Source organism: Aplosporella prunicola (assembly GCF_010093885.1).
Source record: "Aplosporella prunicola CBS 121167 unplaced genomic scaffold K452scaffold_15, whole genome shotgun sequence".
Taxonomy (NCBI): domain Eukaryota; kingdom Fungi; phylum Ascomycota; class Dothideomycetes; order Botryosphaeriales; family Aplosporellaceae; genus Aplosporella; species Aplosporella prunicola.
Window position 1 is genome coordinate 615195 of NW_022983543.1, and position 23198 is coordinate 638392.

The 23198-nt window shown below is 56.3% G+C and overlaps 7 protein-coding genes and 1 pseudogene across 8 annotated transcripts; 4 read left to right on the top strand and 4 right to left on the bottom strand.

Moving 5' to 3' along the window:
* Positions 1–93: 93 nt before the first annotated feature.
* On the bottom strand, positions 94–2091 carry K452DRAFT_359443 (uncharacterized protein; the record flags this gene model as incomplete). Its single annotated transcript, XM_033546268.1, has 4 exons — positions 1930–2091; positions 1834–1873; positions 153–1767; positions 94–117 (listed from the first exon to the last, which is right to left on the bottom strand). Exons 1-4 carry the CDS (start codon positions 1940–1942, stop codon positions 94–96), a joined length of 1692 nt encoding a protein of 563 aa, XP_033396757.1. The 5' UTR covers positions 1943–2091.
* K452DRAFT_272864 (uncharacterized protein) lies at positions 2052–3958 on the top strand. The gene is made up of 2 exons (XM_033539112.1): positions 2052–2342; positions 2400–3958. The coding sequence occupies exons 1-2, from the start codon at positions 2137–2139 to the stop codon at positions 3814–3816; spliced, it is 1623 nt and encodes a 540-aa protein (XP_033396758.1). The 5' UTR covers positions 2052–2136; the 3' UTR covers positions 3817–3958.
* A 1048-nt stretch (positions 3959–5006) lies between these two features.
* On the bottom strand, positions 5007–7636 carry K452DRAFT_299107 (uncharacterized protein; the record flags this gene model as incomplete). Its single annotated transcript, XM_033542185.1, has 4 exons — positions 5007–5727; positions 5808–7394; positions 7455–7545; positions 7603–7636. The coding sequence occupies 4 exons, from the start codon at positions 7634–7636 to the stop codon at positions 5007–5009; spliced, it is 2433 nt and encodes an 810-aa protein (XP_033396759.1).
* Positions 7637–8553: 917 nt separating this feature from the next.
* On the top strand, positions 8554–13007 carry K452DRAFT_288427 (uncharacterized protein). Its single transcript, XM_033540651.1, has 18 exons — positions 8554–9013; positions 9046–10804; positions 10829–10873; positions 10895–11022; positions 11050–11054; positions 11094–11113; positions 11144–11167; positions 11189–11215; positions 11246–11291; positions 11313–11431; positions 11453–11531; positions 11562–11663; positions 11691–11992; positions 12014–12052; positions 12083–12220; positions 12257–12463; positions 12488–12529; positions 12554–13007. Exons 1-18 carry the CDS (start codon positions 8919–8921, stop codon positions 12566–12568), a joined length of 3192 nt encoding a protein of 1063 aa, XP_033396760.1. The 5' UTR covers positions 8554–8918; the 3' UTR covers positions 12569–13007.
* Positions 13008–13178: 171 nt separating this feature from the next.
* K452DRAFT_44404 (uncharacterized protein) lies at positions 13179–15749 on the top strand. The gene is made up of 2 exons (XM_033546674.1): positions 13179–13232; positions 13463–15749. Exon 2 carries the CDS (start codon positions 13465–13467, stop codon positions 15586–15588), a length of 2124 nt encoding a protein of 707 aa, XP_033396761.1. The 5' UTR covers positions 13179–13232; positions 13463–13464; the 3' UTR covers positions 15589–15749.
* On the bottom strand, positions 15750–16615 carry K452DRAFT_44388 (uncharacterized protein). Its single transcript, XM_033546673.1, has one exon. It carries the CDS (start codon positions 16439–16441, stop codon positions 15911–15913), a length of 531 nt encoding a protein of 176 aa, XP_033396762.1. The 5' UTR covers positions 16442–16615; the 3' UTR covers positions 15750–15910.
* Positions 16616–17391: 776 nt separating this feature from the next.
* On the bottom strand, positions 17392–19371 carry K452DRAFT_334557 (annotated as a pseudogene; the record flags this gene model as incomplete). Its single annotated transcript has 5 exons — positions 17392–18245; positions 18277–18329; positions 18380–18817; positions 18849–18855; positions 18888–19371. Coding segments are annotated over 5 exons (1723 nt in total), but the record flags the coding sequence as incomplete, so codon positions are not given.
* A 1835-nt stretch (positions 19372–21206) lies between these two features.
* Positions 21207–23089, top strand: K452DRAFT_351714 (uncharacterized protein; the record flags this gene model as incomplete). The annotated part of the gene is made up of 5 exons (XM_033545735.1): positions 21207–21458; positions 21511–21908; positions 21960–22056; positions 22110–22766; positions 22821–23089. The coding sequence occupies 5 exons, from the start codon at positions 21207–21209 to the stop codon at positions 23019–23021; spliced, it is 1605 nt and encodes a 534-aa protein (XP_033396763.1). The 3' UTR covers positions 23022–23089.
* Positions 23090–23198: the final 109 nt, after the last annotated feature.

Consider the following 23198-nt stretch of genomic DNA (forward strand, 5'->3'; position numbering starts at 1 on the left):
TCGACCCCCCGTCGCGGCTCCTCCGCCTCCCTCCCCAGCGCCCGCGCCCGCTCCCTCCCCCGCTGCACCGCCACCTCCAAGCCCCAGACCCCCTCATTCAGCCGCTCGTCCGCCGCTCTGCGCTCCTCAGCCACAGCATGAGCAGCTCTCACCTCATCCATGCGCAGCGCGACCTCCTCTCTCTGGCGGCGGAGGTCCAGGAACCTCGCCCGCAGGGCCGCCTTCTCCTTGTCCGCGGCCTTAAGACGGGATTTGAGCGTTTCGCCCGCGTTGACTGCTTCCGTGAGGTCGAAGAGGCGGTCCGCGAGCGCGGCGCCGAACGCTTGCGCGGTCTTGGCGCGGCGTTTGAGTTCGCTGCGCTTGGGTTTTAGCGGCTCCGTCTGCGATTGCTGCATGAGGCTTGTTGCGGCGCGGGCGGTCATTTCGGCCGTGACTTGGGCGAGGACGTCGATGGGGTTGATGGCCGGGGCGCGCATGATGGGGTGGGCGGGCGCGAGCTCGTCTTCGGAGGCGTCTTCGTCGTCGTTTGCGACCGCGCGGCGCGGGTACGAGAGCCGGTACACGGTTATGGGGATGCGGGGCGTGGTGGCTGCGATGTCGGTGGTGCGTCTTTGGCGCTTGCGCGGCGCGCCGTCTTGTGCGGCTTTGCGTTTGGTGGGCTTGGGTTTGGGCGCTGGAGGCCGGGCTTCGTGCTGCATTTCGACGGAGGATTGGCGTGATTGGTCGTCTTGCAGCTCATCGTCTGTCTCTTCTGCCTCGTTTTCGTTTTCCGGTTCCTCTTCTTCTTGTTCTTCGTCTTCGTCCTCATCTAGCTCATCGCCTTCCTCATCTTGCTCCTCAGCCTCGTCTTGGGTAGAACGGAAAGATGTCCTCTTGCGTGCTTTGGCACTAGCAGGTTGCTTCTGGGCCGGCGGAAGACCATCCCAGCCATCTTCGCTCCGATCCTGCCTCCCTTGTGTGCTAGGTGATGCCACAGGCTTAACCGCACTGCCGCTCTTTCTTGGGCGCCCTCTTCCAGCCTTCTTAGGCGTCTCTTCAACCGTGGACTGTGCTACAACAGAAGCGTCGGATTTCCGCGGCCTTCCTCTCTTCTTGTGTATGGGAAGTTCGACCTGCGCTTGCTGATCTGAAGCACGGGCGGCCGGAGATGGTTCTGCCACAGGATCGGGCAGCGACTTGCGTGGCCGACCCCGCCGTTTCTTGGCAGACTCGGCCGGGCTCGCCGTCCTTCTGTCGAGCTCCAGAGACGCGCGTGATTTCCTCGCGGTTGACAAGGCGTGATCCTCGTCGTCTTGCTCAAGCTCGTCCTCCGCTTCCTCCATAGCCACCCTCGGCGTAGCCACAGCACGCCTCTCTACGCTCGGCGGGGGCGCTGGCTCAGCCTGGCTCTTCCTCGCCGAGGTCTGGTACTCCTCGTCGTTTCCCTCCAGCTCATCTTCCTGGTTCTCATCGGGAGCTTCCAGCGCGCCCTGCACCGACGGCGTCGCAAGTAACGCTTCCTCCCCCGCCTGGCGCGGCGTCTTCGTCTTCGCCGACCGTTGCGCACTCGCGCTCTTCTGCAGGTTGGACGGCTCGGCGGACGCGGACCTCGGCGCAGCTGGCGTACGGCGCGACGACGCGCTCGGGGGCAGCGGGGCCGGGGTGCGGCGCGTGGAGCGTTGCGCGGGCAGCGCTTTGGGGGTGCCGCGAGAGGAGGGCTGCTGTGGGAAGGCAGGCGCGCTGCCGCCGAAGGTGAAGCCGAAGTTTCCGCTCGTAACTGCTCCGGCGCTGCGTGGTGGGTAGGTGGGTTAGCGGGCGTGTGGGCGCGGACGTGACGGACGCGTGCGTGCTTACCCGGCGCCGCGCTGGCGCATGCGACGTCGTTCCTCGCGGTCTGCAATGCCTCGGTCAGTAGGTAGTAATCTCGTGCGCGAGCGATTGGAAACTTACCGGTTGGCGCCATTTGTGGAGATGGGGCGTGAGTGATGGAGCGGGCGCGGTGACGGTGACGCGGGTGTTGTGCGCCAAGACTGGAGCCAGGATGGATCGGGTAGGTCAGCGTTATGTCCAACTCTCCCTCCGTCCTTTCTCTCTTTTTTATCGGTTGTTGCTTTGTCGTTCTTTGCCTGTTATAATTGGGGTCGTGTCCATCGGCCTATGGAATCCCCCGCAGACGCCCCTGTAGCGGGCGGCTTAAGCATCTATATCAGGACCGCAGCGCTAGTCGCCGCGGTTATAATAGTGCACCACCTGTTGAAAAGCCCCAGCAACAACAAACATGCAGTTCTCCCGGCCTGGGTCCCCCTTGAAATCTTCATCGCCAGCAGCTGCATCCAAGCCGGCGGCATATGGCTCCGCATGCTGTAAGCCAGCCCAACACTGCAACTCAAAACCTCGCTCACAGCTCCCTACCAACATAGCACCTCCCTCCGGCAGCACAGCGGCGCCCTCTTCGGCCTCGCCAAATCCCACCAGCTCATCCACAACCTCGCCGGCATCGACCGCCTCCTCGCCAGCCCGCACCACGTGCTCAGCACCGAGCCCATCGGCTGGAGCATCCTGGTGCGCGTCTTCGGCGTCGCGAACTTGCCCGCCCTGCGCGCGCGCCTGATCGCAGCGAACAAGGAGCTCTTCGCGGCCGTCGAGCGCAACTTCCTGCACGAGGGCAACGCCCTCGCCGCCATCCACGCGGCCGCCATCCCGTCCAAGGCCTCCGCGCTCGTGACCCTGGCCCCGAACCAGCCCTTGCAGCCCTGGGAGCACGCTGCGACAGCAGCAGCAGCAGAAGTCGACCTCTTCGCCCTCGTGCGCGACTTCGGCGCCGCCCTGACCCTCCCCCTCCTCTACGGCCATGACTTCTCCACCCCCGCCCTGCTCGCCGACTTCTGGGCCTTCGACCACAACGCCTTCGCGCTACTCGCCGCCGGCCTGCCATCATGGCTGCCCCTCCCCGCCCTGCGCCGCGGCCTCGCCGCCCGCCGCCGCCTGCACGCCGCGCTGACGGACCTGTACGCCCGCCTCGAGGCCGACGCGGCCGCGCTCACAGATGTCGGCCCGGTCGTGCGCGAGCGCTGCGCCGCGTACGCCAAGCACGACGTCCCGCTGCGCTATCGCGGCCAGATCGACCTCGCGCTCCTGTGGGCCGCGAACGCAAACACGCAGCCGCTGGTCGGCTGGCTCGTGGTGTACATCTACGCGACGCCTGGCCTGCTATCCTCTCTCCGCGCAGAAACAGCGCCGCATGTTCATCTCTCTGCCGACGGGATGCAGATCACGGCGATTGATCACGCGGGCCTTGCGCGCGAGTGCCCCCGCCTCAAGTCCGCGCTCTTGGAGACGATGCGCACGGCCTCGGCGTCGTCGTCGCTGCGCTATGTCGCAAGGCCGGTGACGGTGCCTGATGGTCCGAGAGAGCACGTCTTACCTCCTGACACGTTCATCTCGGTGCCGCATGGGCTGGCGCAGATGGATGGCGCGCTGTTCCCGGACCCGCGGGCGTTTGTGCCGGAGAGGTTCGTTGTTGATGCCGAGCCCGAGCGGAGCGAGGACAAGGGGCGCAGCGAGGGCAGCGAGGGCAGCGGGGGCAACCCCCGCAAAACAACAACCCGCTACGGGTCCCTCCGCCCCTGGGGCGGCGGCGCAGGCATGTGCAAGGGCCGCGTGTTCGCTGAAAAGGAGATCCTTGCCGTCGTGGCTGCCGTCATCAATCTTTGGGAGTTTACGCCTGTGGGGGCGGAATGGCATGTCCCGACCATGCTGCCCGGTACGGGGGTGATGCGGCCGAGGGGGGACGTTAGGGTCGTGGTGACGCGAAGGGGAGAGGGTGTGGGGGCGTAGGTAGTGCGTTGTGGGTGCTGCTGTGTAATAAATGTAATAGATATATAGATATATATAGTCTGTAAACGTAGTGTACGGGGTCAGCTGTTGCGTGTGAACTCTACACATACACACACAAACATGTATATCTATATACTGGAACTCATCCCAGGAAACCCCCATACCCAAAGCCGCTGTATAAACGCAAACAAACCAAGCACCAACTATATACCAGGAGATTGCTTTTTCTGTATACATACATACAATAAGCGAACCCCGGGGAATGCTGTGCATGGTAAGTGGATCGGTGGTGCGGATTGTGTAGTAAAGTAAATAAGCCTTTAGCTAAGGGTGGGCGTGTGGGTTTGGTGAGTGAGTGTGTATATATATTATACAATCTAGGGCCAAGTCAGAAAGTGGAGAAAAACTGTCATGTATACACACAAAGAACGACACCGCGGATCGCGGCGTGTAATGCCGTTTAGGGTTACGGGCTTGGCGAGGTGTAAAGTAAGTTGTATATACATACCAAAGAACCCTCCAGCACAGCTGTGCGTGTTCTTGTTGACCTGACACCGCTTTTTCTTCAACCCATATCGCGTTCCTTACAGCTATACTTTCTATTTCTTGCTTTATAGACCCCGTCGACCTCCGCCTCTCTTTGACTCTCCTTCCTTCCTTCCTTCCTTCCTTCCTTCCTTCCTTCCTACTACTCCCTACTCTCAACCTAAACACCGACACAAACACAGACACCAGCGCGCAAAACCACGCAGTCGCAGCACCAGCAACGGCAAAGAAAAGTCTCCTTCACGGGTTTGTATGTATGCGCCCATCCACCCACACCACCAACCTCCACGCTTCCCCGATCCCAAAACAAAAAGAGAAATGCCGCTCTTTAATTGAATCGCCAAGCCGTTTGTCCTTAGGTAGTTACTTACTTACCTGCCAGGCCAGCAACTAGGTACCTACCTAAACTAACTCCGTCTCCAAAAAAGGGGAGAAACCTGGCCTCGTGCCTGGGAAGGAAGGAAGGAAAGAAAAAAGGAAAAGGAAGAGAGAAAGAAACCCCGACCAACACCCAGTCCCCCGTGATAACCCAACCTACCCATCAGACCTACCCGCAATCCACCCGTCCCATCCCAAACAGCATCGCCACCCACTTACTCCTCACTCCTCACCGCCTACCACACCAAGCCCCACAATCCCACTCCCTAATCCTCGTCCTCAATCACCTTAGCCTTGGCCTCGTCCCCACCACGCACATTCTCGTCGTCATCCAACTCCCCGCCCCCAGAACAAAAACCTCCAAGCTCCAACAACTCAGATGCAGGCGCAGGCGCAGGCGCAGTCAGCTCCTGCCCACTTCCACCCCCCTCACGCTTGCTCTCACCCACACGCGCCTCCAGCCCAGCCTTCTCTTGCACCAAGTCCGCAGACGTCCAGGAGCGGTTCCTAAAGCGGTCGTACGCGGGCTTGTCATACTCGAAGGGGTCAGAAAAGCTGGTGCCAGCATCCGAGAGCGCGGCGACAGGCACTCTACATGCTGTCCCAGCGGCAGGCCCAGCGGCAGGCGGGTTTTGGCTGTCCAGCAGGTCCGCAGACGTCCGGGAGCGGTTCTTGAAGCGCGAGTATGAGGGCTTGTCGTACTCGAAGGGGTCGGATTGGCTGGTGCCGGAGAGCGAGGCTGATTGGGGAGAGGAGCCGGCGTCGGAGGGCGTGGGGTTGAGCAGTGCGGTGCCGAAATCGGGCAAAATAGTCGTTGGCTGCTGGTCAATGTCGAGGTCGGAGTCTGCCAGCGCTTCCAGGGCCGCGAGGTCTGCTAGGAGGTCGTCTGGGAGGGGGTCCGCCTCTGCTTCTGGCATCTTTTTCTCTCGGACCGGCTGGTCCGTGTTGTCGAACCAGTCCTCCTGGCACGGGTTCTCGCACTCGCATCTACGTGCACTGGATTAATCACTCCCTATCTCCAACAAATCGAAAAAAAAGGGAAAGGAAAGAAGGAAGGAAGTACTTACGGCCACAGATCATCGAACCTCAGCCCCAGTTCGTCCTGGTACTCCATGTCGATGCTGCTGGTATCAGAAAGATCTCCCACATCAAAGTGCCTTGGACTGAACTCGCTCATGTCCTTTGGAATCGGCACGCCATCATGAACACAACCATAGCGGTCCTCGTCGTAGCCAAAGCGGGCCTCAATGTCAGCAAAGTCGTCAGGGCGCGCAGCGGCCTGCTTCCTCTTTGCATGCAGCCGCGCAAGGTCCTGGCACCGGGCGTACTGCTCCTCCCTGCGCTCAGCATCGCGGTAAAGCTTGTGCCGGCGGCGCACGCCGACCTGCTGCGACGGACGGAAATAGAACCCCGTCAACTTGATGTCTTTGGTGCGGCGCGCAAACCGCGCCGCGTTGTCGCACACCCAGTCGACGATCTTGGCGTGGCAGCCAAAGTCCGTCGTGTCGCTCAGACTGTGGTGCAGCTTCATGCGGGCGGGCGGCTGGAACTCCAGGATCAACTCCCAGAGCGGCAGCGTCTCGAGGACTTTGACGGCCTCGCTTTGCTCAAACTCGACGTCAGGCGTGAGGGACTGGCCCCAGAACTTCAGGAACGCGGCGTTGTCGAAGGCGAGCTGGATGTGGCGGATCTCGTGCAGGATGTGCGGCGGGCAGCGGGAAAAGAACACCTCGATAGCCGCGATGTTCTCGAAGCAGAAAACCGTCTTGTTCAGCACGACCTTCTCGAGGAGGTCGGCCTCCTTGGGCAACGCCACGAGGGCGTGGAAGAACGGCTTCATCAAGCCGGGCTCCCACAGGGACCCACGCGGCTCGAATCCGCGCCGGTGAGAGCGGAATTTGCGGAACGGGTACAGCTTGCGCTTTACCACCATGGCTTCGTAGAGGTTCCATCTCAGCTCGCTCGGGAGGCCGCCTAGGTCGAATGTCTTGCCGTTCTCGTCGAGCCAGGCCGCGTGGTTGATGACGTCCTGGCGCGAGGGCGTGCGGTCAACAAACGAGTCCAGGAACTTGTCCAGACGGAACATGGCGCCGAGGCGGAGCGCCACGACTGGCGATTGCTCTTCCAGCCACATCTGGACCACGTACTTTTCGGCGTTGAACCCGGGCTCGACGACGAAGGTGCGTTCCTTGGGATACGAGTTGGCCGTGAGGATGTTCCGCTTGCATAGGTGCGTGATCTCCCAGATGGTGAGCCCTCTGGCGAACCCGCAGCGGTGGAAGTCGAGCCGCCTCCAGGAATCGATGAGACGTCGGACTTGGACCTGGAGAGGGTGGGCCCATTTGTCGCATTCGCCGTCTTGGTCGCCGGGTCTCCAGTATGAATAGATCCAGTCGTTGTCGGGTGTGTCCACGGCGTATCCGTCGCTCTTGTACTTCTCATAGAGTGTCTGAGCGAACTTCCTGGCGCCGGTCATATCATCCTTGCCTCTGGGCTTGCTGGGGCTGCCCGCGATGTGACCCGCGCTCTTGTACTCCTCGTAGAGCGAGCGAGTGGGCTTTTCGGCGGCAACCTGGCCATTTCCAGCCTTGAGATTTCCTCGGGGACCATCTGCGATCATCGGAACGTTGGCAGCGGAGACGCGGGTCTCGTGCCTGATGGATGTTAGTCTCTGCCGCTCACGGTCCAGGATGGGCGGCGAGTCGTGTGTGTACCATAACGGATCCTTTCGCTCGTTGTCCTGAAACCACTTGTTTACGACGAACTGGGTATCGTGAATTTCAACTCCGCCGTCCTTACCTCCTCCTAGATATAAACGTGAGAGACACCCATGCGGTCAGCGAAGTCGGGACTGTGACTTACCATTGGGAGGGTGATTGAGGAGAGAGCCAGGCATCGTGGACACTGTAAGTGAGAAGCGTTTGCTGGCTTACGGAGGCTTGCAAGAGGCAACGGGTGAAAATCTGGATCGAGTAGGTTGATGTTGTACGCAAAAGATGTGTCGATATATGTGTAGGGTGGGTTGATGGTGTTTCAGTGGGGTCGGAGCGGATTTAATAAAAAGTTAGGTCAAGTGCAAGTGCAAAAGCTGTGTGAAGTGAGATTATTATTATTACCCTGTGGGAAGCTGAGCTACCTGAAAAAGAATGTGTGGCTTATGCTCACACGTGAATATGACACGCGGGTTCAATTGATGGCGCCCTTTCACGTGGGGGTACGCTGATGGTGAATGTAACCTTCGTTGCCTAAATAGGGAATCAGTAAGTTTATTCACTGAAGGCCACCATGGCAGCCTGATACGTATCAACAATAGTTAGACTTGAAGATTTCCACTTCCAGCAAGCCATACAAAGCGCTGAATGTGTTAAACGACTGTAGTTAAAAACTGCAGTAGCGGGCTAAGCAACTTTATAAGTCCTTCGGCGTTCCGTTCGAGGGTTGCTCGACCTCAAATTATCTCCTGACTTCTTGCTTCTTGCTGCTAAGGTCGAATGCTTGGTGATACTTAATGCATTCACTTGATGCACTTCATCAGGGTACACATGGACATGGACGGCATATTATTGGATCGACGCAGTGTGTGCATTTGAGTTGCAAGGATAACGATGAGTTCCATGAACTTGAGATTTGAGGTTCGATTCGGTGGACGATGAATGCCATTGTTTTGACACAGTAAACTAGACAAAGCGGGAGACGTATGAAGCATGGTGGTCAGACATCCTGACATGTAGGGCTGAGTCGGCGACCGAGGATCAGCCGGCGGCGTCTCACCTGTATCCTTCGCGCGACATCAGCGGCAGGTGCGAGCGGACACTTCGATTACAAGTCGCTTCTGCCTTTTTCGACGCTCTGCTCGCTTGGCGTAAGGGAGGGCGCTCAACGGTAGCTATGCTCATCAGCTAGCTACCTTTTGATCGAGCGCGCAGCTCACACACTTTTTCTTCCTACGATTTCATCATAACCTCCGGTTTGGCCGAAGCTCCGCATGGCTTCAACCACGCCGACAGCATCGTCACTGTCACGGTATCGCCCGGTCGTCCTTACTGTCACTGGCGCGGCAATAGCCTACGGCTTCTATCTCCTCTACACCAACAGTCGATCGGGACCTAGCACCTCTCTCCACCGAAGCAACGCGATACACCGAAGAGAACGTCCGCGGCGGTTCGAACAATTTCTTGATGGCGACGATCCACTCGACCAGCTCACTCCCGACCAAAATCCACCTCCATCCCAGTTTACCGATGCGCGATATGGAATGCCTTATGGTTTACTCGTCTGCGAAGAAGCGAACGGCACCCGCCATAGCATCACGCTCTATCCTTTACAGCTCCCCGACGCAGCCTATCTCCAGAGCCTCTGCCACGTGAGCAGAGTAACTGCCGAATTACTGGCGCAGCGAGCCCAGCGCATATTCACTCAGAATTATCTTGACCGCGAAGTCAATCCTCAGGATGGTCGTCAAGGCACGGACGCAGCTTTCTCTCAGCTCTCTGAATGGGGTCTTCCTGCAAACCTCATTCGGGAGGAAATCGTCGGATATAACTCTAGGAACAACACGCGATCGAATGGGGCACCGCAAACAGATGGCGCAAGTGCAGTGGATATCGTTGCTCTACCGACGGCCATTGATGACACTTTGACAGATGCCTCGTGGGATGACGCTGAAGATCCAGGAGGTGGCGCTGGCGACGATGCACAAAATGGCGACGGACATGCGCTTAGGCGGACACTGTATTACATTGCGGAAGACCAGGCTCGACAGAAGGGCATCGTGCATCGCGGCATCACCTGCGACGGTTGCCGAACGACCCCGATACGAGGCGTCCGTTATCGCTGCACCAACTGCGTAGACTACGACTTGTGCTCTGACTGCGAGGCTACCAACATCCATCCGAAGACGCACATGTTCCAAAAGGTCAAGATCCCCGCCAGATATCTCGGTTACACGCGCAAACCAATGCCTGTTTACTTCCCAGGAAATCCGAACTTCATGCCTAATCTTGTGCCAAATGCCGTGAAAAAGGCTATGGAAGATGAGACGGACTATGATCCGGAGGAAATCGAAGGTCTTTGGGAACAATTCACCTGCCTTGCGAACATCCCCTGGGATCACGACCCTCACAAGCTTGGTGCTGCCATCGATAGACGCGCGTTCGATAAAGCTTTCGTCCCCCGGTACACGGCAAACATTCCCGCCCCTAATCTTGTCTATGACCGTGTCTTCACTTTCTTTGACAGCAACGGTGATGGTCTCATTGGGTTTGAAGAATTCGTCAAAGGGATGAACTATATCCGCATGTCTCCGCGCATGAAGTCCAAGCTCAAGAAGATCTTCGAGTGCTACGACGTGGATGGAGATGGGTTCGTCACGAGAAAAGACTTTCTGCGAATCTTCCGAGCGTACTACAACATTCTCCGCGAAAAGACGCGAGACATGCTCATGGTTGCAGAAGAGAGCCTAAGTGTAGCTGGGGCCATGGACACAGTCGAGTCTAGCCAGCCGTTGAGCTCTGCCTTCATTAGTGCAGCAAACTTTCCGACTCGCAGGAATGGAGTCACTCCCCGCAAGACCTTTGACCGCTTTGGCGATCCTCAGCAAGATCAAGAAGTTGTTCGGGAAAGCGGCAACGATGCTGGAGATCGCTCGGAGTTCATTGCCGATGCTGGTGAAATTCAAAGCCAAAGAACATCATCTTTTCTTCCACAGCCTTCGTCCCCTGAACTAGCCAGGCGCGATGCTGTTGCAGATCGCTGGAGGAGACGCGAGTTCTACATAGACGAAGAAGAAGGTCTTACAGCTCCGGATAATATGGGAGAGGATGATCGGTTCGATGAATCCACGGCCCACGACACTGCGGGACCTTCTGGGCAGACCAATGGCACCAACGGAGTATACCACCGTCCGTCCATGTCACGCTCATCGTCGCGAGTTCGTTTCGCCGATGATCTTGAATCTGACGCACGCTCCGAAGCTTCTACGTCTTCCCGGCCCATCGGCGAGCGCTGGGGTGGTTACGAGATCCCAGAAGCGGAAGAGGACCTCGGCAAAGACATATTGTACCAGGTGACCCAGCAAGGCACGAACGAGATGCTCGACCCTCTCTTCAGGCGCAAGGAAGATCTTGCTTTGGAAGTCCAGACGACCAAAGCGGAGCGTGAGCACTGGCGTGCCGAGATTGAGCGGTTTGCCCGCGAAATCAAGCAAAAGACCGACGCAGACTTTTTCAATGACCCTCTGCTTAGGTCGCCTGAGGCAGAAGCTCTCTTGGACGTTTCCCTCCAGTTCGTCGCAATCGTCGTCGGTCGAAGTTGGCGTACCAGCCAGCTTGTGCGTGCTCAAACCCCACTCAAAGATGAAGAGTTGAACAACTTTGTGGATGATGCTTTCAAGCCTTTCGAACAGGATATTAAGAAGGCAGAGAAGCACGTGAGCTCCGACGCATACAAGGCTGCTGTCAATGCCGCGCGGCAGCTCGTCTCGAAGGCTGCTAGAAGAATCACCGAGGCGAAGCCCGAGGGACCGAAGACTGAAGCTTCATCTGCAGCTGATCGTGAGGCCAAGCTCGACACAGACTTGATGGAGATGCAACTGGATGAACTGCTCGAAAGAGCGGGGTATGCTGCTGAGCAGGACGACAACGAAGGCCCAGACGATACTGTTCGAGCTGTGGTTGACACCATTGAGCATCTAGTGGGAGAGCGAGATCCTCAGGGCGAAGATGGGCAGTCTACTGAAATTCGCCCCGAAGTTGCGATCATTATCGAACCCAACAGGAACCTGCGCGAGCCCAGTCCATCGCCGCAGGAGCCGACGGACGCAGCATCTGAACATGCTCCCGACGCAGTGCCGGTCACCACGCAGTCCACGACGTCGCAACTACCACCCAACTTTGACCAGACGCTGCCACAATTCCGGCCCAACAGTGCGGCTGACCTTGCCTCGATCGAAGCAATCGCAGGTCAAGATTTCAACGAGCTTGCTGGCAATGCCGCAAGCAGCCTGCCCAGAAATACTACCGCACCGCCCGAGGTGCCTACGGCTCCGGAGATCCCGCTTCCCGTACCACCAGCCGAACATCGCGATCTTACATTGCCCCAATTCCGGCCTAACAGCGATGCGGCGCATCCATCTCGGACCTCATCGCGCAACCCACCGCCTCCTACTGCCGAAGATTTGAACCTAGAGAGAAACGCCATTTCCGTACTCACATCTTTGAACTCTGATTCCATGACTCTGGACCCTAGTCTTTTCGTTACGGGCGCCACACCTGAGACTTCAGCCGCCTCGTCCGAAGACGAGTCATCGTCGTCTGTTGATGAGAATGAACACGAACATGATGAGCACGAGCGCGACAATAATGATGATGACGACGAAGATGGTGATGAGAACGACTCGGATGCTTCCGACTCCGACTCGGACGCCGACGGCGCCTTCGACCCCGACCATCCCAATAACCTCCTCGGGCCCATCCCGCTCGAAGTCCTTGCGCTCTTCAGCGCGGCTGCGCGCGAGCAGCGCCACCGTGACGCCATCCAAACGTCGAACCTGGCGGCGCAGCAGCCCAACCCCCACCTGGCCGAGGCGCACGCGCGGCGCGCGACGCACCGGGCCAGCCCGCCCAGCGAGCCGCGTTTGGCGAGGCTAGCGGTGCTGCAGGGAATGGAGAATGGGTTTGCAGCTAGTGGTGGTGGCGGTGGTGTTAAAGGGGAAGGGGCTCGCAGCGTGCGTGGAGGAATTGGGTTTGAGGAGTTTGAGGAGGCAATGTCGGGACGGGCAGGGTCGACGCTGGTGTTTGTGGAGGGGTGGTTGGAGCTGGGGAGTTTGTAGAGTGGTGGTGTTGGTGTTGGTGTTGGTGCTGGGAGTGGGGCACTTGGATGGATAGGATAGGATAGGAGGGCGAAAAAGGGTGGTGGTGTTAGATAGGGTGGAGAGGAGTGGATATGTAGCAGCGTAAATAGCGCGCAGACAAGGCAATGAAATGATACCCTCACAGGCGCGGCTTCCCATTGGGCGGGTGGTGGGGGGAGGAAAGGACAGATGGCCGGAGCGTCGTCAGAAATGGAAGGGGGCGATTGGCGAGATGGGGAAGGGGAAGGTGCAGACGACAGCAGTAGGAGTTTGGGAGGGAAGTAGCCACCGGTCAGAGAGCTGGGCTGTAACTTCCTCCCTCCCTAGTAGCGACGATGAAACGGCGCACTTGTGATTGATGAGCGTTGGAGTTTGTTTTGCTTTTTACCTCAGAAGAGCGGCGGGCGGCATGAACAGGGGGGTGTTCGCCCCGATCCCCAGATTATTCCATCGACCAACGTCAACGAGCCGGATTGGGGAGAACGTCATTTACCGTAGCAAAAGAGTCCCGTGACTGGGCTGAAATTGGGGCTTGGCAGCATCTAGTCGTGAGACGGCGTCGACCCTCACTTGCACCCTTTCATTCATCAATTCTCTCGTCGTGGCAGACATGCTCAACCGTGCCAGATAGCTTTCAGCAGTTGTGAGTGCCCCGGTCGCTGGTGCGCCCTCGCCCCAATTAAAGTCGCGTTTCACCCTGCAACCCCCAGTCTGTTACGGACCATACCCACCGCGACTCCGTCATCGTCAAAACATCCTACATACCCACACACACACCGCTGCACCTTCTTCTTCCCAACTTCCTCAATCACCTCAATCCCCTTCCTGCGAGCTGGCCTCCCGCAACACTACTGACCCCGCGCCCGATCGCAGCCATGTCCACCCAGCGTGCAACAAGCGGCGGCGTCAAATCCCTGAGGGCCATGTTCGAGAGCAGCAAATCCGAATCCCAGCCGGGCTCCCCTGAGATGCGCGGCCGTTCTCCAGCCGAGAGCGCGCGCAGCAGCGAGTCCAACCCTCGTCCCAGCTCCAAGATTCGCGCCTCGTTCGTCCCCGTCGAACCACCCGTCTTTGCCGACGATGCCGTCGAAGACGAGCCCCTCGATCCCCAAGCCACCAATGCCCAAGCCCAAGAACACGAGAGCACCATCGCTCAACGCCGCGGTAGCTTCAGCCTCGACGCTCAGCGCGACTCGGAAGTTCTCGACGAGCTCAAGTCGTCCGTGTCGGAAGAGCGCGAGCAGCGCCGTCAGAGCGTCGACATCCAAGAAACCATTCCCGAGCAGGCCGTCATGACCGGCCCCACCAACACTCCCTTCCCCGAGATAAAGGAGGAAGATGCCATGGGCATGTTCGTCAACAACCAGGCCAACAAACTGCAGGACCCTAAGCTCTCCAACAGCGCCGGTCCCATGCAGGAGGCCACCCAGGAGAATGCCGATAATGCCGTCCGCGAGGCCGCCCGGTCGCTCGAGCAGGTCGAGCAAGACACCGGCAGGAAGAGCGAGCCCGTGGAGGCCGAACCTGCGCCCCAGCAGGACCTCGCCATCCACTCGACCGAGCAGCACAGCAACCAGCCCGACAAGGTCGTTTCGGCTGTCGAGGACAATGACGCCATCATGAAGCCCGCCGATCCCAAGGAGGAGTCGACGGTTTCTGGCGGCCGCGCACTGCCCAACCCTCACGAGCAGCTTCTCTCGCTGGCCGGCAAGCCCACGCAAAAGCCTGCCGAGCCCGCGCAACCCCCCGCTGAGCCCGCGCAACCCCCCGCTGAGCCCGCGCAGCCCCCTGCTGAGCCCGCGCAGCCTCCTGCCGCGGAGGAGCCCGTGCCAGAGCCCGCGGAGGAGCCCGCCAAGCCCACTCTGGAGCCCTCGCCTCTGATTGAGTCGTCTGCAGACAAGGCCAACGGCGCCGCCGAACCTGAGCAAGAGCTTGCTGCGGAGCCCGCCGAGGCCAAGCCCGCCCTCTCCGAGACCAATGTCGAAAAGTCGCCTGTCGCCTCCAAGACTCCTACCTCCGTCGCGTCGCCTGCCAAGTCGGCCTCGTCCAAGACCGCGAGCAAGGAGCCCGCCAAGAAGGCCAGCCGCACCTCGCTGCACTCGCAGACGTCTACGTCCGCGCCGGTTCCTAAGGCCCGCTCCACGTCGCGCCCGGCTGCCGACAGGAAGCCCGTTCACCCGTCGCCCGTTTCCAAGCCCAAGCCTAAGTCTCCCACGCGCCCCACCAAGGTCCCGTCGCACCTGATGGCCCCCACGGCCGCGTCAGCCGCTAAGCGTGAAGCCGACAAGGCCGCCGCCGAGAAGGCTGCCGCGCCCCGCAAGACGACTACCACGCCGCGCGCGCCCTCTGTTGCCTCCAAGACCACTGCCGCGAGCTCCACCAAGACGGCCAAGCCCGCTGCTGGCCGCGCCTCCCTCGACTCGGCGTCGCGCCCCACGGCCGCCTCGGTCTCCAAGCGCCCTGAGAGCCGGACTTCTGCGTCGGGCGGCCGGAGGACCAGTGCCGCGCCCAAGGCTGCTGATGAGGGCTTCCTGGCGCGCATGATGCGCCCGACCGCGGCGTCGGCGAGCAAGACGCACGACAAGAAGGAGCCCGAGGTGAAGAGCCCGCCGCGCCGGACGGTGAGCAACCCTACACGGAAGCCGAATGGCACCAGCCTCGCGGAGCGGGGCAAGAAGGCCGTGCAGAAGGTTGTGCCGGGCGCGGGCAAGAAGGAGGAGGTTAAGCACGAGGAGCCGGAGCACAAGTCCGAGCCCGAGCCTGAGCCCCAGCCTGAGGCTGCCCCTGCGGCCGAGGAGCCCGCTCCCGCTGCCGAAGAGGAGGCGGCCGCGCCCGAGCCCGAGCCGGAGCACCACCCGGAGCCGATCCCAGAGGAGCCGGCAGCGGAAACGTCGGAACCGCCCAAGGACGTCATTACGACCGAAGAGGGCCAGAGTGCCCCAAACGAGGAGCTCACGCAGACGCCGGCGGGCATGAATGCCGCCAACGAGATCCACTAGAGGCGAGCAGTATTGGAGCATCTTCCCCCTCGATCGACGCGGTGCTACAGCAGCTGAAGGAGAGGCAGGCGTCGGGCCCGACGCCTTCGTCTTTGTCTGTTGCGAGGAGGAGGGGGACTGTGGGTGTTGGTGGCGCGAGCGCCGCTGACGCTTCTTCTTCCTCTTCTTCGCCTTCTTCTGCTTTGAGATCTGCGTCTGCGCCTGCGCCTGGCCCGATGCCGAATCGCAAGGTTTCGGGACTGGTGGCTAGGTGGGAGGCGATGTCTGGGGGGAAGTGATGCCGAGTTGGAAGTGGAAGTGGAGTTAGAAAGGGGAGGTTTGGTTAATGGGCGGTATAGTGGTTCTCTGTCTGCGTGAGCGTGTCTGTGTTGATATTAGGTGGATTGGAGAGATGGAGAGATGGAGAGAGAGAGAGGAGAGGAAGGAGAGTACGAGAGTAAGATGGGACGGACGGACGAGATCCTCGTTTTTTTTTTTTAGACGGATGGATGGACGGACGGACGGACGGCTTGACTTGACTTGACTTGACGGTACGGCGATATTGATTGATTGATTGATATATAAATTTGGTGGGGGTTTGGTGGGTTGGGGCATGGATGGATGGATGGATGGACGGGTGAAACTCCTTTTTTTCCCCTCTTTGTTTTACTCTTACTTTATGGACAACTGTATTTTTTGAACGTATTTTTTTTTTTGTTTTTTTGTTTTTGGGGTTTCGCTTCCTTCCTGCCTTCCTGGGCTTCATGCTCTTCCTTCCTTCTTCATCCTCCTCCTTCCTGGTTGTTCGTTTCTGGGATTGGATGGGATGGCAGGTTGGGATGGGTTGGTTTCTTCGTCCTTTTCGTCCATCCATCTAGTCATTCGTCCATCCATTCTTCTTAACAGGTTGCCTGCCTACCTGTCTGCCTGTCTGCCGTCTTTCTGCCTGTTTGTTAACTTGCTTGTCAACCTACTTGCCTATCTAGGTGCGCCGTCCTTCTACCGCGTTACTTTGACCATTTTCACGCTCTACCTCCTCTGCATGGTTTTTTTATGTACACCGTTGCTGCTGTACGCGTATCGTCTGCGTGAGCAATGAATGCATGGATTGATTGATGGATGGAGATGAGTAGTGTAAGGGGGGTCGCGAGAGGAAGTCTGTGCTTTTTTCAATCTCGATTGTTCTGTTCGTTTTAGTGGGCTGGGGGTGGTGGTGTCTTTTTAGGAGGTTGTTCTGTTGTTGTGTGGTGGTGTTGTGGTGGCGGTAGTGGTGTAGGTTATGTATGTGTGTGTGTATTTGTAGGGTTGTTTTTTTGTGTGCGAGGTGTGGGGAGAGGGGCTGTGCTGGGTTGGGGAAGAGAGAGTGATATGTAGGAGTAGGAAATTTGAAGTTGGTAGCTTCTTTGTGGGCTGTGTTTGTAAGGGTTGTGTATGCTGTGCGTGTTTGTGGAGTTGTTGCGTGTGCATTTACGTTATCGGGCTTAGAGGGGTGGATGATGAATCGATGATGGGTAAGGGCTTGCACTGCGTACTAATTGCACTCAATTTTTCAATCATGGATAGCCTGTATACGGGCGCTTGTATATATGTAGTAGTAAATAATGTTGGACCCTTAAATCCGTAGTGATACTGTGTCGTAGCGCAATATATCGCAGAGTAATTGTTAGTTTAGTAAGGTATTCTTAGGGGTGTTTAAGCCGTGCGTAGTTAACATTATACGAGTATTTTCAGATTAAAGGCATGTATAAAGAGTAACTTAGTAGGATTGCTTTACTAGATAACAAATAATTAAGAGTAACTAGCGTATAAGAAGAATACAAGAGCTTAAGGAATAGATTCCAGCGTGAAGCTATCATTTAAAGATAAAAAATACCTGACAAACATTTTTCTTGAAAGGAGTGACTAGGAAGCATGACTGGACTTTAGAAAACCAAATATTACTCTTCTAACGCAACGATGAGGTGTGTTTCGTTCGCTGGTCGGCCGGCGGATTCTCGTTCGATTGCTTCTAGGCCCTTATCAAACACTGGGTGCAGCCGAACACCATCATTTACATAATCGGGATCTGCCATAAATCCATAAATATCATCAGGAGGTTCTTGGTAACCTTCATGGCTTGTTCCCCACCATAAATTGTGAAGAGAAAATCGGAACAGTCTTGCTCTTTCCGGAAAGTTGTTCTTCCACCCAAATGTGCTAATTTTATCATATGCTGCGAGCAAAAAGCCGTAGGTAGTGTGGCGGTTGCCCTTTTTCTCGCAGTATGTAATCGGAATTCTTTGAAATGGGTTCCACATTTCACCCTTTACGTATTCGGGTGGTTTCGAAGGCCAAGAGCTACCACCGTCGCGAAAGCATTTCAAGTCTTCGTCACAGAAGGTATAAAAGTCGTCGGACGCGCCGAGGCCTGATTGTATAAGGAACGGCAGTGACTGGTCCTTGTCCGAATCGTATTTGTCCCATGAGAATTCGCCGCACATGCATGGGTAGTTGCGCGCTTTGTGGGTGCTGATGGAGGAAATGGCTTCGCCATTCGGACTCCGGCAGACAGCAAGGGTGAATATATCTGGCCGGCCGGTCAAGCCAATGACTCTTGCAAACATCGTCCTTCTGTAATGATCATCCGATTTCAAGCCTCTCCAGTGCATTTTCCGGTGTGTCTTTCGTGCCATTGTTTCCTAGTAAATGGTTTCTCCATGACGATCGTACAACATCCTCTTGCATCGTCTTGATACCTGCATATGTTCCTTTCCCTATACCCTCTATCAGTATGGTTGCAGTGTATCACAGCTAATAGGCTTTTATAACATACCATCCAAGAGTAAGAACCCAGGAGCTGAGTGAAGCCAGGCTTTTTTACTTAAGCCTCTTTTCTCGTAGGTTGGTAGCCTATCAGCTCGATCGGCACCGTACACGAAGAAAACTAAGTCCGGGTATTCATCAAGGCACACTCTTAGATATATTGGACCCCTATTTTCTTTTTGGCAGTCAGAAGTATCCGCCGCGACTATCCAAACACGTTCCTGGGTCCAGTAGAAGTTAATAGCAGCATCAACCCATAAGGATTGGGTGTATTGTTGTATGTTTAGGATTTGCTGTCCAGTAGGTGGCTTAAACATCGCAGTGGCTTCAATTACGTTTAGAATGTTCGTGCCACTTGCATCGTTGCGGCCCTCTAGCCACGCGATTGTGGTATTTGTTGCCGCCAATTCAAACTCCCGCATAACGGAACTCCAGTAGCCATCATAGCCTGGAGATGATTATAGGCGTTCCCTACGAACAAGTGAGCTAGGGATGAATTTTTCGGCATGCGAACTTACATTGAATTTTCCTTGAAAGTCGTAGCAAGGCCTTTTGCCCCGGCATGTGGCGAGTCCAGCGTCGATAATTGCTTTAGATACAGCTACGTATACTACCGCACTTGACCCTGGGCTTGCTGTTACCATTCTAATAGCGATACTTAGTAAAGCCGTGACTATTAGGATGATGCTATGCACGATCTTATCGTGCTTCTCCTTAGATTTCATGACCTTGGATTGTTCATATGATTCATCGGGAAAGGCGAAGTTCTTAGTAAGGAAGTCCTCCATTGCCGCAATGCTGGTAGCCGAGTTTGTTGATTGTTGAATAAGAAACATCATGAAGTTGTTGAGGTTAGCAACAGCCTCCAATGCGTAATACGCAAGTGTTCTCATCTTGAATGTCACATCGTCGCGTATGTTTCTGCAACTTCCAATGGTACATTCTTGTCTTCCGTTGCAACCTGCACTTGATCCAGCGACGTCAGGGGTAAACCTGCTGAAGATGAACTCCGAGAAGCTGGAGGCGCCCTCCGGCCTTTCCCCGAACAATTCCAACTCTTGTCTCAGCCAGTCTACGACCTCTGCTCCCACACCACTATCTCAGAGCTCTTTGTTCATTGGCGGCATCCCACACGGATTACCCATCTTGATATCCTTATGCTCATCGTCCACATAGGATGTATTTTGTTGACCGTTAAGAGTGTAACGTCCACATGGTCCTGATATGTCAATGGTGGCCCTAAGAACGTGGTCGCAACATCGGAAGTGGCTATCGCATAGGAAATCTGTATAAAAACAGAAAAGAGGGTCACGAGATGAAGAAACATCATGCGGATGTTTAAGTGACAAAGGGTGCCCATGTCTAGGGCTTTCGCCAAAAGAAATTCGGAACAAGACTAATGCAGTGTTAGGGTTTGCAAAGATAAGGGAGATGGGATTGCTACAGTTTCTCTATTCTTACGTTTTTGCTCAGGTTTATATAGTCGAAAATCATGGGCGGTGAGCACAGTGTCCGCCGTTGGCATCCAAGGTCATAGAGCTCATGCGCGTCGCTACCAATTAATTTTACTACACCCCACGGGAGACTGAACACTGCATCATAATTTTCTGGGGATCGGTCGATCGTACCTGCTCTTAAACTCATTGTTCTTGGTCTAACCTTCTGGCATCTGCAAATAATCGTCATCTGTTCAGCCCGCGGGAACTGGTGCTTAATTAATAGATGGTATGGTGACGATGTCTAATAAATTTATTGCAATGCACGGTTATAGAGGGTATTGGAATTAGAGTTGCATCCAAAATAGTTAAAGATCAACCGGAAATGGCTAAGTTCGCGTAGAAGAGCCAGCCGTAGACATAGCGGCTGACCGATCAACGGAAGAGTGCGCAGGGCTGGCGCACCAGAATTGGTGGTCTCCAGTGGATCGTCTGTTTAAAAGGTTGTGAGTGCCGGCTGGAAACCGAGACAATTATTATGTGGGCTCCACGAGCGACCCAGCAGCCGTAAATCGAGCCTTGGGACGGGTCACATCAGATGGAGATCAGTGACATGGTAAGAGGAGTGTATCAAGGTCAGAGCGATAGGTGAGGAAGACATTAGCCGTATAAGGAGTAAACCCAATAGGTAATTAGACATACTTTAACAGGTTGAAGGAAGGAATTGTGAACTAATGTCGTCAGAAGAAGAGGAAGACGCGGTCGTGGCGAAGGCGGGGAAGAAGCACCGCAGTGTCGGCTATGAGTACGGCCCACGGAAAACCCCAGGTGCCGCTAACGAAAGATTGCGCGGGGACCCCACATGACGACGTGCGACGCTGAAGCACTGCACGCACGGAGAGGTACCCGGAAACGGCAAACAGTCGGCAAAAAAGCTTGTCGCTCATACAGGCCTGTCACAGCCCGTCACACGCATTGTCTGCCTGGGGACGTCTCCGAGAGTCATCTCGCGAGCTCGCCTCCACGGCCTCCTTGCCCTCATCGTTGTCCCCTCTCCGACATGGACGTCAGGGCTCCGACCCACTTTACATGCGCCATGAGCCGGCACGGCCAATCGGCGCATCCGAGTTGCCTCTTCTACGGAGAGAGGGCGCTGCGGATGCCAGCAGCGGCAGATGTCGCAGAGGCGCAAGCAGTTCAACAGAAATTGACTAGTCGTCAAGGATCTCTCGTTTGGTCCAGTGGGGTATTTTGTGGGGAGGCGTTAATACCCTGGCGTTATGCTGATCCGGCAGGCTCGATCTGTCTTAACAATGCCTGGTGTTGCGCGGGTCTTTTGCTAGATCTCTCCCTTCTTTTCATCTTCAACATCAACTTTCTATCTTCATACCGCTTTCTACCATGACTTCAGCTGTTGACGATGAGAAATATGGGTATGAGCGGCAGGAAACTCAAAGCCTGCCGGTTAAATCTTCCGACAACAGCGAAAACCTTGACGGACTGCAGCATCAGGCTACGAATATCGAGGAGGGCGATGTATCGCACCTCACGCAAGACCATAGGAATTATTTGCTCCAGCGACATGGAACTCTGGCGCTGGACCCCATCCCTTCGGACGACCCAGCTGATCCGTACAACTGGCCGGAGTGGAAGGTGTGTATCGAAATGCGCCTTTCAGGCCGTCAAACTGATCCGTCTGCTCTAGAAAAACATCAATCTTACCCTCGTCGCATTTCACGCCTGCATGACAACGTTCATAGCTGCCGGAATTATCCCAGCGTACGAAGACATTGCCGAGGACATGGGCTGTTCGATACAAAGAGCCTCATACCTCACTTCGATGCAGATTGCTGTCCTTGGCTATGCACCCCTTTTCTGGAAGCCTATTTCCTACAAATACGGCCGGCGGCCCATGTGGCTGTTGTCCACTCTGCTCTCTGCAGTTTGTAACATCGGATGCGCTGTCAGTCCAAACTATGCCTCCATGGCGGCCTGTCGTTGTCTTGTCTCCTTTTTCATCAGCCCTGCGATGGCCATCGGTAGTGGAGTCGTAGTGGAGACTTTCTTCAGAAAAGACAGGGGTCAGAAGATGGGCATATGGACGTAAGTACAGCTGACATTGCAAAGTGATGGAAATGCTAATTCAAACGGCAGTCTGATGGTTACTCTTGGTCCTCCAGCTGGTCCCTTCTTCATGGGCTTTGTTGCCTACCATATCGGCTACAGATGGATATACTGGATCTTTGTCATTGTGGGATACTGTTTTCTAAATCTGAAAGTGTAACGGGACTGACAGATTCACAGGTTAATGCCGTCCAATTTCTTGCCTACTTCTTCTTTGGCCCAGAGACGCGCTATATCCGTCAGGGCGTCGAGCACAAAGGCAGCACCTTCAAGCGAGAATACCTAACTTTTGGACGAATAGATCCCAAGCCCTTACATCCATTTGACTTCCTCCATCCGCTCACGCTCGCAAAGTACAAGTCGATTATCATCCCGACCGCCTGCTACTCGATCGTTTTCTGCTTCCTAAGCGTCTTCCTTACAGTCGAGATCCCACAAATCTTCATCCCCAAGTTTGCCTTCAATCCGCAGCAGCTCGGCCTGCAGTTCCTGGGCATGATCATCGGCTCCGTTATTGGCGAACAGATGGGCGGCCCGCTCAGCGACTTCTGGATCAACCGCAAAACCAAGTCAAGTGCGCGCGTCAGGCCGCCGCCTGAGTACCGGCTGTGGCTCTCGTATGGCGGCTTTTTGCTGGTCCTTGTCGGGTTGATTGTTTTCGGTGTCCGCATTCAGCAGGCGCCGCAGAACCACTGGAACGTGACCCCGATTGTGGGAATCGGCATCGGGAGCTGCGGCGCGCAGATCGTGACGACGGTGCTGGTCACCTACGCAGTGGACTGCCATCCCGAGGCGTCGTCGAGCATCGGCGTGTTCATTAACGTGATCAGAAGCACTGTAGGTCTATTCCATCCCTGCTGTTTGTCGAAAGATAAGGCTAACCCTCTTCAGTGGGCGTTCATCGGCCCCTTTTGGTTCCCCGACATGATTAACAGCTTAGGCATGGCTGGGAGTGCCGGATTAATGTCAGGCTGCATATTCGTGACTGCGTGGCTCCCTATCATCGGCCTGCAGCTGTGGGGCGGCCGCTGGAGAAAGACGAGGGCATTGAGGGACGAGGCCAAGGGGGGCGAGGGCAGGAGAGGTGACTGAGTGATTAATTCGCATACAGACGACTTGGGTGTTGTGGGTTTTGAGTATGTAGATACGTGTAATGAGCCATTTTCATATTGGAATCATGCAACAATATCTCGTTGAGTGCGAACGTTTTATCTCTGCATTCGTTATCAGCTTTTCCCCCGAATGGGACCCGGATTTGGCAGTTCGCAG

Bases quoted from the DNA above. Each gene is read 5' to 3' on its own strand.
- K452DRAFT_272864 (XM_033539112.1), top strand. From the start codon at position 2,137: ATGGAATCCCCCGCAGACGCCCCTGTAGCGGGCGGCTTAAGCATCTAT. The intron at 2,343-2,399 runs GTAAGCCAGCCC...CTACCAACATAG, and splicing joins GGCATATGGCTCCGCATGCT to CACCTCCCTCCGGCAGCACA.
- K452DRAFT_44388 (XM_033546673.1), bottom strand. From the start codon at position 16,441: ATGGATGGACGAAAAGGACGAAGAAACCAACCCATCCCAACCTGCCAT.
- K452DRAFT_288427 (XM_033540651.1), top strand. From the start codon at position 8,919: ATGGCGACGATCCACTCGACCAGCTCACTCCCGACCAAAATCCACCTC. The intron at 9,014-9,045 runs GTCTGCGAAGAA...CACCCGCCATAG, and splicing joins GAATGCCTTATGGTTTACTC to CATCACGCTCTATCCTTTAC. The intron at 12,464-12,487 runs GTGCGTGGAGGA...ATTGGGTTTGAG, and splicing joins AAGGGGAAGGGGCTCGCAGC to GAGTTTGAGGAGGCAATGTC.
- K452DRAFT_44404 (XM_033546674.1), top strand. From the start codon at position 13,465: ATGTCCACCCAGCGTGCAACAAGCGGCGGCGTCAAATCCCTGAGGGCC.